Source organism: Capricornis sumatraensis, chromosome 4 (genome assembly GCF_032405125.1).
Source record: "Capricornis sumatraensis isolate serow.1 chromosome 4, serow.2, whole genome shotgun sequence".
NCBI lineage: Eukaryota > Metazoa > Chordata > Mammalia > Artiodactyla > Bovidae > Capricornis > Capricornis sumatraensis.
Window position 1 is genome coordinate 67,930,148 of NC_091072.1, and position 15,682 is coordinate 67,945,829.

Genomic DNA, 15,682 nt, shown 5'->3' on the forward strand with positions numbered 1-15,682 from the left:
GCCCAACAATCTCATGACCCCAGGTCCTTCGCCTGTTCATTCCTACTCCTACCACTGCCCTGCGCACTGCTTAGAAACTTCTAGAAATGTGGCTGTTTGTGCTGCTGCCTGTCTCTCCATCCACACATTCTTTTACTAACTCAGAACCAGTGCTCTAGAGGGACCTTCCTCCTTTCAAGGAGGCGGCAGCTGTTAGCCTCTGCAAGGAGTCTTTTAGAATAGAATATTCTCTTGCGTGTGGCCATTAAATAGAACATGACCCCTGACGCTGGCCGAAAGAACCAGTTTGATTGTCAGAGCATCCCCCTGGAACCCCCATCAGAGGGCTAGACTCGCTTCAGAGTTCTGGATCCCAGCTGGGGGTCCTTCTCTCAGTGGCTAAATTTTAATAACCTCAACTTCTTTGTTTCTGACCCCAGACTCAGGAGAATGACAAGGAGTTTATAACTAAAAGGTGTGGTGATGATGATGATTTAGTAGGTAAGTCATGTCCAACTCTTGCGACTCCATGGACTATAGCCCACCGGGCTCCTCTATCCATGGAATTCTCCAGGCAAGAACACTAGAGTGGGTTTTCATTTCCTTCTCCAACTAAAAGGTGTATCAGAGCTACAAACAGAAAATATAGCTTTGATTTGCTCTAGCACAGTGTGTGCTTCCTATAGCTGCTACATCTGCAGTACCCTGAAGTTCTCTTCTCATCCTTTAGTCACCTAAGTAACAACCTGACGTGTGACAGCTCACAGGTGTTCACAGAACTGCCAGAGGAACGGATTAGCCCAGCCTGCACACTGCCTGGTACCACCCCACCCCTCTGACCCTCCACACTCAGCAAGACACAAAGGACAGCTAAGAAGCAGGAAGGCAGCTGTGCCAGTTAAGGAAATGCCAAGTCTAGAGCTGCCCACAGAAGCATCTCAGTCCCCAGGTGTCTGGGAGCCCCTCCACTTGACACTGGCGGAAGCCACAGTGCCCATATCCAATAAGTAGAAAATAATCAAACTCAGGATTCAAAGGCAATTTACTGGTATCAAAGTGAGTTTCACAGAAGTCAGGACCAACCCTGTACGAACTAAGACCCACCCTTCCTCACCTTTCAAGGCAGAGGACCTCAGCTAGATGCCCTTTAGAAAACAATCTGATAATACGCTCAAAGTAAGCCACACCCAAGTGTGAACGACCCAAACAGAATTTCACAATCATGGTAGAACTCCCAACAACTATACAACCAGCTTCTTCCCAGTCAGGTAATCTCCAATACCCTGATGAAAGATTTAGGGTCCAGCAATTCTGTACACAGCTTGGTAATACTTTGAGGTAACAACTTCACACATTTGGGCATCAAAAATAATCTATAGAAAAAAGCATGCTGCACACATCAATACTAAGGAAGGTGATTTTCCTGCCAGAGGATACAAATATCCCATCTCAATCTTTCTCACTTTCACTATAAATCATTTTCAGTAGATGTGAGAACAATAAGACTCTTGATACTGAGCAAAATGGGCAACATTTCTGTAGTTCACAATCACATTTTTTTCAAGACAACTGTCTTCCAACAGAAGTTGTATGATTAACTCTATAATATAAATGACAGAATAAATAGTATGATAATGTGAAACACTACAATTTTATAATTATAATGTGAATCTTTGGACTTGGATTGCAACGTGTATCTGGGGCTCTAAAAGACACAATCTTTGGGACTTGCTGGTAGTCCAGTGGTTGAGACTCCACACCTCCACTACTGTGGGGTGTGGGTTGCAACCCTGGTCGGGAAAGTAATCCCACATGCCATGCGGAGAGGCCCAAAAATTAAATAAATAAATAAATAAGTGTGTTGGGGGGGGCGGACATGATCTTTTTATAAAAATGAATGTTAGTGTGTTTATATACTAAAAGCAAATATTTTAATTAAAGCATTCTGACTACACATGCCAGCTAATGGCAAAATGAAGTAGATGATATGTACCAAGCAGAAAAAATTATCTCAAGTATTTGTTTTAATCTGCCATAAACCACAGAGATACCTATCAACAATCAGTATAAGGAACGCAGTTGATACTCAGCATACTAATACTCTTAATGTTTAAAATATTAACATCCACTGGTCATAATTTACATAAATATATAACCCTAATTGGCCTGATGATCCAAATGAACTAATCAAGTAAACACTTTACAGTAAAGGAGTATATGTGTGCATTCTTAAAATATTAAAATTGTTATAAAAGAGGAAATGTGCAAGTTCTATTTTCTTCTTTCATTATATGTGTGTGTGCGTGCACACGCGTGCTCAGTCACTCAGTCACATCCAACCCATGTGAACCCCATGGACTGTAGCCCGTCAGGCTCATCTGTCCATGAGATCTTCCAGGCAAAGATACTGGAGCAGGTTGCCATTTCCTACTCCAAGGGAGCTTTCTGACCCAGGGATCAAACCCTTGTCTCTGGCGTCTCTAGCATTGGTAGGTGGATTCTTTACTACTTCACCACCTCGGAAGATAGTACACCTAAACATCTGCATTTTAAAGTCCTACCTGAGGGGCTTAAGGAGTGAAAGGCTGCTCACTGATGAGGACTAGCTTCCTGGCTATCCGAGTCCCACTGCACACTAATACAGTAAGGACCCGCTGGTGCAAGCCCTGCCACGACGGGAGGCGGCACTGGGCTTCTCCACCGCCTGTTTCTGGCCCAGTTACAACTAACCCGCTGTTATGAATTCAGCAGCAGAAAACAAAAGGCTAGTGTATCTGCAGGAACCACGAGGGCAGGCATTTAAAAAGCATATATGGGGAACTTGTCTGGCGGTCCGGTGTTCAAGACTCCAAGCTTCTACTGCAGGGGACACAGGTTCGATCCCTGGTTGGAAACAAGCTGCATGGTGCAGCCAAAACAAGAATGTAAAATAAAACAAAACATAAGCATATAAAAGGCACTCAAAACCCTGACCCAAGTAGTGCCAAATACTCTATTTGTCTGATTACAGAGAACAAATTAAAGTATCTTTTCACCAGTTGTAAAAACGAATGAAATCTTGCCATTTGTAACAATGTGGATGAACCCAGGGATACAATGCTAAGTGTGATAAGCCAGACACAGAAAGGCATGGTGTCACCTATGTGCAGAATCCTGAAAACAATTTGTTTAAAGTAAAACTCGTAACAGATTAGAAAGGTGGTTATCAGAGTCTGAGAGGAGGAGGGAAAGAGAATATATGACCAAAGGATATAAACTTTCAGAAGATTAGTTCTGGTAACCTAATGTACAACAGCTGACTACAGTTAATACAGTGTATACTTGAAATTTGCTAACAAGTATTCTTTCTGACTACCAGAACAAAAACAACAAAGGTAAGGACAGATGTTGGCTTGTGGTAATCATTTCACAATGTATACATACATCAAAACATCACCTCATACACTTTAAATACTTACAATTTTTATTTGTCAAAAGTTAAAAAATTTTCACTGTTATGACTCAATTAACAATAGGATATTTGTTTCCTAGAGTGCCTTTATAGGATCATAGAAAATAAAGCAAATGACTTCAATTTTATGCCTGATTTTCTTTTCATGTAGAAAATAGTATGCTAGTTTCTAAACCACGATATACTTGATGCTAGGAATATAACCAAGATGACTACAGTCAAGATTCTCTGAGAGAGTAAAAAAAAAAAAAACCCAAACTCAACCAACACAGAATGCTGGGCAGTAACACTTCATACGAAGGATGTTCTCTTGCCAACATGTCATAATTCAAAAGTTAGAAAATATATCATTTTAACTTGTAAACACCATCAGTATCAGCAGTTGTATGGGAGAGGGCAGACAAGGAAGGAAATGTCAATGAAGAAAAGACCAAGTTGTGAAAAAGCCTTGCCTGCCAAGTCAAGGAATACGAACTCGAGCCTAAGCTCACCATGATCACACTGGGTGTTTTTCAGAATAATGTGGCAAGGTGGAAAATGAAGAGAGTGAGAGAGAGCATGCACATGTGTGTGTGTAAGTGAAGACAGATGTGTTCTCTGATTAATGCAAAAAAAAAAGTACAGGAGCGGGTAAGAGCCCACATACAAAGATAACTGGAAGGATGAGAAACAGGAATAGGTTAGGAGAAGCAGAGGAATTTCTGAGGTTCAATCCACTGGCTTAGTAACAGACTGAATGTCTAAGGGGGTGGGGAGAGAAGTAAATGGCAGGCAACTCAGTTAATGTTAGTGTAATTAATAAAGAAAAGAAACACTGAAAATACTGATGCAAGGGAGGGGAGACAGCAAAATGAATATATTCCACCGTAAAATAAAAACTGATTTCAAAATGTCTTCAAGACATCTAAGCAGACTTGGTAGGCAATTGGAGAGACCTGAAACCCAGGACAAAGGCCTTCTTATTAATTATACTGGAAAGCTATATAAAATTTCAGAATACTGCTACTACTCAGCAGTTGTGCCCCCCCCTTTTTTTTTGAGAATTGCTTAAGGGCCAATTTAAAAGCCTAAAAAGGAAAATCAGTTCCAAGATTAAATAATCATAGCTTCTTCTCAATGAAAAGTTTTAAAAAAGGAATCAGATATAATGGAGGCCCAGAGAAACTGACTCGGCCAAGGTCACATAGTTTCTTAACCCTTGAGACAAAAATAAAAGTCAATGCTGGTTCCTACTCGTTATTTACCAGAATTGGCTCAAATTTCTCAGTATCCAGCGATAAAATCCAATCTTTTTTATTTCTGGCTTCGCTGCTAGGCTTACAGGATCTTAGTTCCCTGACCAAGGGCTGAATCCAGGCAGTGGCTTCCAGCCACTCAGCAGTGAAAATGCTGAGTCCTAACCCCTGGACCACCACTGAATTCCCAAAATTCAGTCTTTAAAATAAAAATTTACTGCCCACTGACAATTTAAAAATAATAATGACTCACAAGGCTAAAGAAATTTCTTAAATTTTCGAGAGCAATACAGATTTCAAATGTGATTAGTTTTATGGAAACCAACAGATTTAAAACTTCTGCTTTGTTTCATTCAACATTTAATTTCTTTAAAGTATTTATTTAGAAAAATGTCAGTCCAAAAAAAAAGTCTGTAAGGAAATAAAGTATTGATACATACTACAATATGGATTAACCTTGAAAACATGCTCAGACACCAAAGCCATATTATGTGATTCCGTGTACATGAAATGCCCAGAATAGGTGAACACATAGGCAGAAAGTGGCTAAGTGGCGGCCAGGGGCTGAGGGAGTGAGGAGAGAGAAGAACTGCTGAAGATGCAGGGTTTCTTTTTTCAGGTGATGAAAAAGTTCTGTAATTAGATAGTGTTGATAGCTGCACAACTTCGTGAATATGTTAAAAACACAGAATTATACATTTTAAAAAGAGTGAATTTTATGATATGTGATTTGTACACCAAAAAATGGAAGCATTTGGTTTTCCTTTCATATTCAGTAAGTTTTCATATTCATATTCATTTTTATCTACAAAGTGGAGATCAGAACAGCAAAAGAAAGTAAAGGGGAAATAATTATCCATATTACTTGATTATTTTTAGTATGTAACATTCTGTATTACTATATTAATTGGATTTTTAGCAAATGACTATAAATCCATGAACTACACTTCTAAAGGAAAAAAAACTTCAAATTAAAAGACTGCATATGAAGTGTCTATGGGCCAAGCAAGTAAGTGCTGACTCACATTACGGTTTTAGCACTGCTCAAGTGTCTTCCTAGAGTTTGGTATGTCTAACCTGGAATAACATTCTCCCCACACTCCACTTTTCCCCTTATCTTTCAAAATTCAGCTCCAATGTCACTCCCCTAAAAACCTCTTTCCCTACACCGATCTGGAAGGATCTCCCCACTGAGAATGTCAGCCGTCAACATCCTCACTGATGCCTTTGTTTTCTATATATGATAAGGTAGCTGTACATGTGATTTTAATTCCACCACATTCTACCCATCTTTGCACTAGAGCCAATCACATACAAGGCCACTGTTTCTGCAAGGTACACCCTACAAAATCATCTGGAGATCTTAAGACAAAACATAACAAAAAACCAGGCTGGGGCTGACAACTGTTTAATTTATAAATGCCCGAAGAGTTCTGATGCACAGCCATACACTAGCTGCTCAGATTCTAAGCAAGTCTTCACAGAAAATACCTTCTGGTTCCTACTACACAATACATCAGCAACCCGCCCAGTTAAATGGGGAAGAGATTCTGATAAGAAACAGACAAGGTCTGGCCAAGTGTTCTGATTGCTAATCACGGTCAGTGGCAGGAACCTGAATTGAGATCGCAGCCCTTTTAGTTTAACCCTTATCTGAACCACCACAATAAAGACAGGGTAGACAGTACTTCACAGGGGTGGGGGGTGGGGGGGCGGCGGTTATTACCTAATGGGGATAGCTCTTTTATAACTAAAGGTAAAAGACTGTGCCATCCACTGTGAAAAGAAATGACTTCTTTAAAGCCAAAGCAAGAATAACAGTATGTGCAAGTGTCGGGGGAATTTTACTGGAAAGTACTTTTCCTTAGTCTCTCTGAGGCAGTGAGGAAATTAAGTAGGTACATACCCTCCCTTGAGTGGAAAACACAAAATTCTTAATATGTAAATGAGTGTAACATAATCTATTTTTAGGCTTACTGAATGAAAACCATCTTGTTTCAAACTCACACTCATGGTCTGAGGCAGTGACACCTCAAACGTATTTCCCCATCTGCTCTGTAGTTCCTTCTCACTGGAACCCCAGACGCCCCCAGATCCAGGGGCCCAGGAGAGCAGGACAGGACCCTGCCGCCCCAGAGAGGCATTCCATCTTGAGGCAAACTACAGTCCTAAACAGGACTCCCGCAGAAGCCTCTAACTAAACGACGGTAAGGCGCTATCCACCTCCCGCACTGGATTTCTGGAATCTATGATGCGTTCATTCGCTCTCTCTCCCCTTCCAGTATTCGTATTTGCTGTCCCTGTGTCCACGCTCTCCCTCCTCCTTTTCAAATTTAAAAACATTCCTCAGCAGATGCCTTTCCTCTGACCATGGTACTCCAGGTTTTCCTTCTTTCATAACACACCTCACAGTAATTTCCTGTTTCACAACTGTTTCACCAGACAGGGATACCTGTCTTGTTTACCTGGTTTAGTGAATACATCCTATGCCGTCAACAAATATCCATTTAATTGAACCGAAGCATGTTTTACGAATGGATGGTAAAAGGCAGACAAATCACAATGGTACAGAAGACTGAGCTTTGGCCTCGGGCTCCTTCTAGCCTACGACGGCCTCTTTGGCCACCGTCCAATGGTAAGGGGTGTCTCTGATTTTCCTGAAGAGCTCTCTGGTCTTCCCATTCTATCATTTTCCTGCTTCTCTGCACTGTTCACTGAAGAAGGCTCTCTTACCTCTCCTTGCTGTTCTTTGGAACTCTGCATTCAGATGGGTGCATCTTTCCTTTCTCTTTCGCCGTTCATTTCTCTTCTTTTCTCAGGTATTGGGAAGGCCTCCTCAGACAACCATTCTGCCTTTTTACATTTCGTTTTCTCAAGGATGGTTTTGATCACCACCTCCTGTACATTACGAACCTCTGTCCATAGTTCTTCAGGCACTCTTATCAGATCTAATCCCTTGAATCTATTTGTCACTTAGGCCACACTTGAATGGCCAAAGTGGTTTTCCCTACTTTTCTCCAATTTAAGTCTGAATTTTGCATTATGAAGCTCAAGCTGGAATCCAGATTGCCGGAAGAAATATCAATAACCTCAAATATGCTAATGACATCACTCTAATGGCAGAAAGCAAAGAGGAACTAAAGAGCCTCTTGATGAAGGTGAAAGAGCTGGCTTAAATCCCAACATTCAAAAAACTAAGATTATAGCATCCGGTCCCATCACCTCATGGCAAACAGATGGGGGAAAAAATGCAAACAGTGACAGAGTTTATTTTCCTGGGCTCCAAAATCACTGCAGATGGTGCCTGCAGCCATGAAATTAAAAGACGCTTGCTCCTTAGAAGAAAAGCTATGACAAGCCTAGACAGCATATTAAAAAGTAGAGGCATTACTTTGCCGACGTAAACAAAGGTCCATATAATCAAAGCTATGATTTTTCCAGTAGTCATGAATGTGAGAGTTGGGACCATAAAGAAGGCTGAGTGAAATGAACTGATGCTTTCCAACTGTGGTGCTGGAGAGACTCTTGAGTCCCTTGGACAGGAAGGAGATCAAACCAGTTAATCTGAAAGGAAATCAACCCTGAATATTCATTAGGACTGAAGCTGAAGCTCCAACACTTTGGCCACCTAATGCAAAGAGCCAACTTCTTGGTAAAGACCCTGATGCTGGGAAAGATTGAGGGCAGGAGGGGTAAGAGAGGATGAGATGGGTGGATGGCATCATTGACTCAACAGACACGAGTCTGAGCAAACTCGAGGAGATAGTGAAGGAAAGGGAAGCCTGGCATGCTGCAATCCATGGGGTTGCAAAGAGTCAGACAAGACAGAGCAGCTGAACAACACGGTGACTGAACAACAGGCTAAGGGGGTAAAGGGGGCAGTAATCCCAATGATCCTTAAAGGTCACTAAAAACACACTGACTTTACAGCAATATCATTTTCCTTAGTATAAACTACAAAGAAATCTTAGAAAGCTATGAAGATATAAAAAGCACCCATAGTCTCAAGACACAAAGATAACATTTATTGCCCTTCTTTCTAGTATTTTTCTAGACTACAGAGCCTTCAACCACTGGATTGTGACAGACTCTTAAAAACAGAAACCGATTTGCCCAAAACAGACTAAGCCTCTGACACTGGCATATTGTGACAGCACTGGAAACTAATGCTATCCCGCGCTAAGTCGCTTCAGTCACGTCTGACACTGCGACCCTATGGACTGTAGCCCGCCAGGCTCCTCTGCCCATGGGATTTCCCAGGCAAGAATACTACTAAAGGAGTTTGAAAATATGAAGACAAAACAGTCAATTAAAATTAAAAAAAGGCAAAATATGTCAACATTAGATTCTGAAATCAGTACCTAAATGTACTTCAAATTACAGCCAAATCCTAATTATTCAGAAACATCTGAGCTACAGGCCAACCCCAAATTATAAAAATGTCTATTCCTAAGTATCTTCAGGGGATTTTACAATAGCTACATCCAGAATTTTAACAAACATACAACACCCTGAATGGTGTGGTGCAGCTCTTGAAAAACTAGATGATGAAGAATTCCTTCCGTAGATTCCCAGTTCCCCAGGTCTTCCAACCACACGTTTAATAGTTTCTGTCGCCTGAAATGCCACAGCCACAGATCTCACTCTCTTAGACTACGGTGATCCTACATCCTTCGTAATCTACAAACCAAACATGACTACTTAATATTAAAAAGACCAAAACCAAAAAAAACTTCACTTGGGAAGCATTTTTAAAAGCTGCTAAGATTTTAACTGAAGTTAACTGAACTCCTATTTTTCATATCCTAATTTGTAAATCCACAGATGTCCTATATTACATTTGCAAATAAACCAAGAAGAAATCTTTAATAAGGGGGGGGGGGAAGAATCCTTATTTCTTAATGTAACACTGCTACATACACTATGCCTTTCAGATCTATTTTGGTTTTAGCAAGTAAAATCATGTAACATTAAGCAGCCACATCAGAACCAGGTTGACTAGAACTGTAATGTCCAAAGCCCCTGTTGAAAGCTATCCTCATTTCCTTGGTTCTGCTATTTATTCCTACACTGTTTATGCATCCATAACTCAGACTCAAATGTATGTTCAGAATCCATACTACTTGAATCCAAGGCAGGGAAGTTATTTTCTTCTTAAATCCATTTACACACAGGTAAAACAAATCACTATAGACACCACAGGGAAAAAAGTATAAATACTAACTTGCCAGCCAGGAATCTTAGTCATTCGATTTCTTTGGCCTACAGTCCCCTCATCAGAGAAGTAGAAGGATAATGTTCTCTACTGTATATAGCTGGAAGTCATCACAAGTGTGGAAAAAACTCAGAACCTCTACAAAGCAAATGAGAAATATTTCTGATACAACTATTTAGAAGGCCGGTTACACAGGAAGTACTTAATAATTTGACAAAACTCAATTTCTATTGTGTGAGAGTTGATCAATCTGGCCTGAACAAAGTGCATGACAAGGAGGAGCTTAAAAAAACTAAACTGACTGCTATTTTTAACCTACTTTCAATTATGCCTACATTCCATAATCAAAACATTAGGTAGCATATTAAACAATATCCATACAGACTGAAAGTTTAATCACTACAGTGATTAAACAGTAGTTCAGGGACTCCAACCTAGAATCCATGGAGACTGAGGGAGTTCACAAATAAGCTTGTCAAGAACATGAATGCCCAGAAGTCATATGCAAAAAATACAGCTGACTGTACTAGGAAGAAGCACAGAGGATTCTTAAATTGGAACAACAACCAAAAGAGCTAAAAACCAGTTTCTACTCATATTTTTACTATATGGGGTTTCCTAAAAATGTTTTCATTACAATTTATAACAAGTGCATCTTCAGATCATGGTAAGTTTTTCATGCCTTTTTTTTTTCTTAAATGGGAAAAAAACCCATCATCAGCCAAAGATTTTCAGGGCTTAAAAAAGGGGTTGGTTTTCTGAATTACTTTTCTTACTAAAAACTACCTTATGTACTAAAATACATATCAAATGATATTAAAATATGTATTACTTTTAGTGACAAAAAACCTATTTTTTCAAAATAAAAATTATTAAAATAAAAAACAGAACTCAAGACTCAGTACAACATCAGATTACATTTTTAAGAATTTGAAACTAAACCTCATGAAACAGAAAAACAAATTGTAGGAAAAACTGATGAAACTCTAATCTCAGAAGGTTGGTTTGCTAGGTTTTAATCAAATAAGTCAACTCCTTGAGTAACTTAGTAACTGTTTGCTTAGGCTATATTTTACTGATCTCATGATTAATTTTGAGAAGAAAATTAAAGGAATATCATTCTGTCAATGTAACATGTAAAACACACAAATTTGTTTTTAACCAAGCCGCAACTACAGATCTCTTTTATCTGTTCCCAAAATAACTCTGATTCTTTATGACAGATAGATTAAGGAGGACCTTTTATTTTAGGGAGCTTTCACCCTATGTGACTTTAAGCTTTAATTGCTCTGTCATTTCTATATAGACTAAAAGACGTTTAGCTCAGGAAAAAGAGGAAAGAAAAGCAAATTCTATAATTCAAGCTAAACACATAACTGCCAAGATTCCGTGTAACTCATATATTTGCAAAATATCACTGTGTAAGACTACATCACAGCAGTTTGTATAGCAAAATACAGGGAACAATCTAGAAGTTATCAATATGCAATTAGTAAAATGAAGGTCTAACCACAAGGTTTCTCAAAACAGTCCTTTAAAAAAAACTAGTCACCTCAAAGATATATTCAGGGGCAAAGGGAGGAATTAAGATATAGTATTTACTTCATGTGTGTGCGCTAAGTCGCTTCAGTTTTGTCAGACTCTGCAATCCTACTGTACGTAGCCTGCCAGGCTCCTCTGTCCATGGAATTCTCCAGGCAAGAATACTGAAGTGGGTTGTCATGACCTCCTCTTGGCAGGAGGGTTCTTTACCAATAGTGCCACCTGGGAAGCCCATTTATTTGGGGAGCAGGCCGAACATAGACTCACGAAGTCTCTCTGGTCTTTCAGGAAAAACATACAATAAAAGTTGTGGCTGTCTGGGGAGGGGAACTAGAATGCTGAATAAGAGATGAGTCTTAATCTTCCTCTACGTATCCTTCGGAACTTTTCAAAGGTGCACTATGTATTTCCTAGTCAACAAAAGACTGATTTGTTTTTAATGAATCTTATGGGTAGAATTAGAAACTTTCAGCTCAGACATCAATTCAGATAGAATCTACTAGGCAGTGACAATAAATTATATAGAATAACTCTCCTAAAGTTTTCTTCCAAAGAGACTGAATAGCATTCATTCAATCAGTATTTCAAAGTCTAGGCATTAGATTTGTAGATTATGCGTTGGAGGGATCTGAGCAAAATCCTGCCTTCATGGAGTTTCATGGAGAGTAGAGACAAAGAGTAAATAATGTGACTTTGAGTAATGATGAATGCTATACCGAAGAGAGGGAAACGGGGGATAAAGAGCAATTATGGGGGAGAAGCAAGGACCGCGTTTTAGGACAGTTTAGGTAAACCTCTCTGAGGACAGGACGTGTAAGTCGAGAACTGAGTAATACGGCAAAGTTAGCAATGCGATAAACAGAAGGAAAGCCCTGTGACTGAACATGCAGAGCCTCTTACTGTTCAGGGTACAGCAAAGCAGCAGGATGGCTGCAATGGGGCGATCTAAGGAGAGAAATGCGGGATGTGGTCTCACAGGGAGGTAGATCCCAGATGCATGGAGGGCCTTGTAGCTAGGAGGAAACATAGTCAAGATTCTAAATGCAATGAAAAACCTTTGTGGAGTTCTAAGTGGCAGAATGACTAGATTTATATTTTTAAAAGTAACACTAGCTGCTGTTTAAAAGATCAATACAGTAGGCCAGGCAACAAATGATGGAACTGAATAGTGGTTTCAGACAGACAGGGAAACGTATCTGATTCAGGGGTGGGTGTGGGTGTGGGGGTGGGTATGTGTTAGTCACTCAGTGATGTCCAACTCTTTGCAATCCCATGGACTGTAGCCCACCAGGCTCCTCCATCCATGGGATTTTCCAGGCCAGAATACTGGAGTGGGTTGCCATTTCCTTCTCCAGCGGATCTTCCCAACCCAGGGATCAAACCCAGGTCTCCCACATTGCAGACAGGCTCTTTACTGTCTGAGATTTGAAAAATAGAGCCTACAGAATTTACTGCTGGATTAGAAATTGGAATTTGACTGCAATAGCAACTGGGTGAAGAGTAATTTAAAAAACCATCTTTATGTGTATAGTTACAGTTGTTAAGGTACTTTTACATGCATTATGTCATTTCACAATAACAAGAGGCAGGGGAAGGTCCACTGGGTCAAGATCCAAGTTCTGCCTCCTCTGCTAGCTTTGAAAAGCCCTAGGAAAACTCCTTTGAATGGGCTTCTAGGCCCTAAAACAGTATCATTCACTTCACAAGATTTCTGCAGGTATCAAGTGGTTGAAGTCTTTTGCAAATGTAAATAATGGCCTTTTTGAGGCAGAAAGCATCACACTGGCCAATGAGAGACACTATGTTCCCATCATTCAGGACAGCAGTACCCCACTGCCACCACCATTGTATTCCACATAGAACCTTGTATTGTAGTTGACAGAAAACAGGCAAACTTCTTAATTCTGATATAAAATATAAACGTGTTCACCAACTATGGAAAAGCCTACATAATATAAGCATGGGCAATAGGGAAAAAAAATTGTATAATCTTTCAATCCATCCTAGAAACTAGAGAAAACAGTTCCTTTTGCTATAAACGGCATTGAAGTAAAACCACCTCTTGCAAGATAAAATCCAAACCAAGGAAACTTTCACTAGAGATGTTATCACCAAGACTTCAACTTATTGCTTCAAGTCCTATCTGTAAGTTCATATAAAAGTCCCACAGAACTTATTTTTCCCATCCAAGGCTTTCATATTATTGCAGAATATATCCAGCCTTAAGCAAAAATGGAAAAAATATATGTAAAGTCTTTTTAGTTCATTATGTATTTTTGAGAGTTATCTTGAATGTCAATGTGTACCGTGTACTTACACTTAGTCGATAACCTGAATACCAGCAAATAAAAATCCAAGGATATTTGGTGTATAACCCTATCCTCCATCCCTCATATTCAACTGGGGCCTCAATAAACATGACCATTGCGGCCATGCGATTGTATTAAAACTGAAACCACATCGTAAGTACCCTCCAAAGCACACAGCCATTAAAGTGCCTTGGACAGAGTCGAAGACAAATCTTTAACACAACAAATGGAGGTTTGCTTCATGCAACATTATGAAGGGTCATATCATTCAGACTCCAGAGCACAATGACAATCTGTTCTACTTCTGTACTTTCTAGTAAGCCTTTCTACCTTACAAAACACGTCGTATTTCTCTACATGAAGAACCTTTAGGTCAGAGACACCCCATCTGAGATATATTTCACTGCAACTGCAGGAACACTACACAATACATCATCCTTCAACAGGTCTATCACTTCACTTAGCTTGCATCTTCCCCTAAACTTTAACGACAAGTTAAATATACGTTCACCAGGTTATAGCAAGCAAACGATTTTGCAATTTAGGCACTTGAACTCGCATAGTGAGCAACACAGAGGTTCAGCTAATTTCCTTCATTAAAAATGATCAAAAATTCTCAAGGTTTTGTCTTCGTGGACTTCAAGGAACATTTCACATCTGAGTATTTGATGTTTCTGTAAAGAACTTACAAAACCAAGATGAATTTTCTATGGTTCCACTCGTACTTGTCAAAGTATATATTCATAAGAAACCAAAAAACGATTTTTAAAAAGTGCAAGAAATACAGAGGCAAAGTATTTCACAAGGTCCCCCATACTCTCTCCCCCAATTCCCGCCCGGTCTCGCGTTAAAACAATTTCCTGCAAACAGAAACAGCTCTAGAAGAGTTTGCCAAGCAGAGTAAAATCACTTCGCTGAGATAACGAACGGAAACGCATTTAAAGCAGAGGAGATCGCGGAAGCGAGGGCGGCGGGGCGCGAAGCCCCCACGTTCCCGGACCCCAGCAGGAAGGGGCGAGCATGTGCCGGGCGCTGCAGGACGCGCGGCCCTCCCGGAGCCGCCTCCTGAGGCACAGGGCCCCGCCCGGCCTCACCGTCCCGGTTCATTCATTCTGAACCTGCGGCTACCGCACCCCTGCACTCCCGCCCCGGCTGAGATGGGGCTCCGAGGCCGAGTGACCGCGTCGGGCCACAACCCCTGCCCGGAGTCCGGGCCCCACCGCGATTCCCGCGCGCCCGCGGCCTCTGCTCTGGGGTGGTCTGAGAGGCCGCGGAGGCCCGTGCCCAAAACCAGAGTCCCGCAACACCGCAGCCCCACCCTCTGCCTAGGAGCGGGCCAGGCCTTCCTCGCTCGCGGGGGAGCCTCCTGGGGGCCCCCGATCGCCGCCACCCGGGTGCCCCACTGCGGCCGGAAGTCTCCCCGGCGCCCCCTCCCCAGCACCCGACTTCCCTCGCCGCAGCGTCCAAACCGTCTCCTCGCTGCCTCGGGCCTCCTACCGCAGGCCGCGGGCCGGAGAAAGCGAGGGGCCGCGCTGCGCGGTACGCCGACAGGGCAAGAGCAGAGCCGGGGGGCCCAGGCGGTTACCTTGATAATCCTACGGGGCAGCCCGGCCATCTTGTCAGATCCCGAGTTCGGCCTCTAGTCTCGTCTCCGGCTCCGCTCGCCTCACGCACGAGTGGAAGTCCCAGGCTCCACTTCCGGGGGACGTTGCCGCGCCCGCCGCCGCCGCCGCCGCCGCCGCCAAGGCCCCTCGGGAAATGTAGTTCCTGCTCGGGCGCGGGCGGGCTTCCCTCGGACCTGGCCCCCTCCCCCGCGCTCCCCGCCCCAGCCTCGGCCTGGGGGTGGCGGAAGTGACGCGCCGCGGCGGGGCAGGGACTTGGGGGAGGCGGCACGGGGCGGCGCGGAGCTCCGGCGCTCGTGGCCGAGCCTGCCGCGCGCTGGTGGCACTGA

The 15,682-nt window shown here is 42.0% G+C and overlaps 1 protein-coding gene across 1 annotated transcript in view; it reads right to left on the reverse strand.

The window, feature by feature from the left end:
• UBE2N (ubiquitin conjugating enzyme E2 N) overlaps positions 1 to 15,423 on the reverse strand; it is a 39,871-nt gene extending 24,448 nt beyond the window's left edge. Inside the window, exon 1 of the mRNA XM_068970675.1 lies at positions 15,317 to 15,423. Coding sequence (XP_068826776.1) covers positions 15,317 to 15,346 — 30 coding nt within the window. The 5' untranslated portion in view covers positions 15,347 to 15,423. The remainder of the gene's footprint in view (positions 1 to 15,316) is intronic.
• Positions 15,424 to 15,682: the final 259 nt, after the last annotated feature.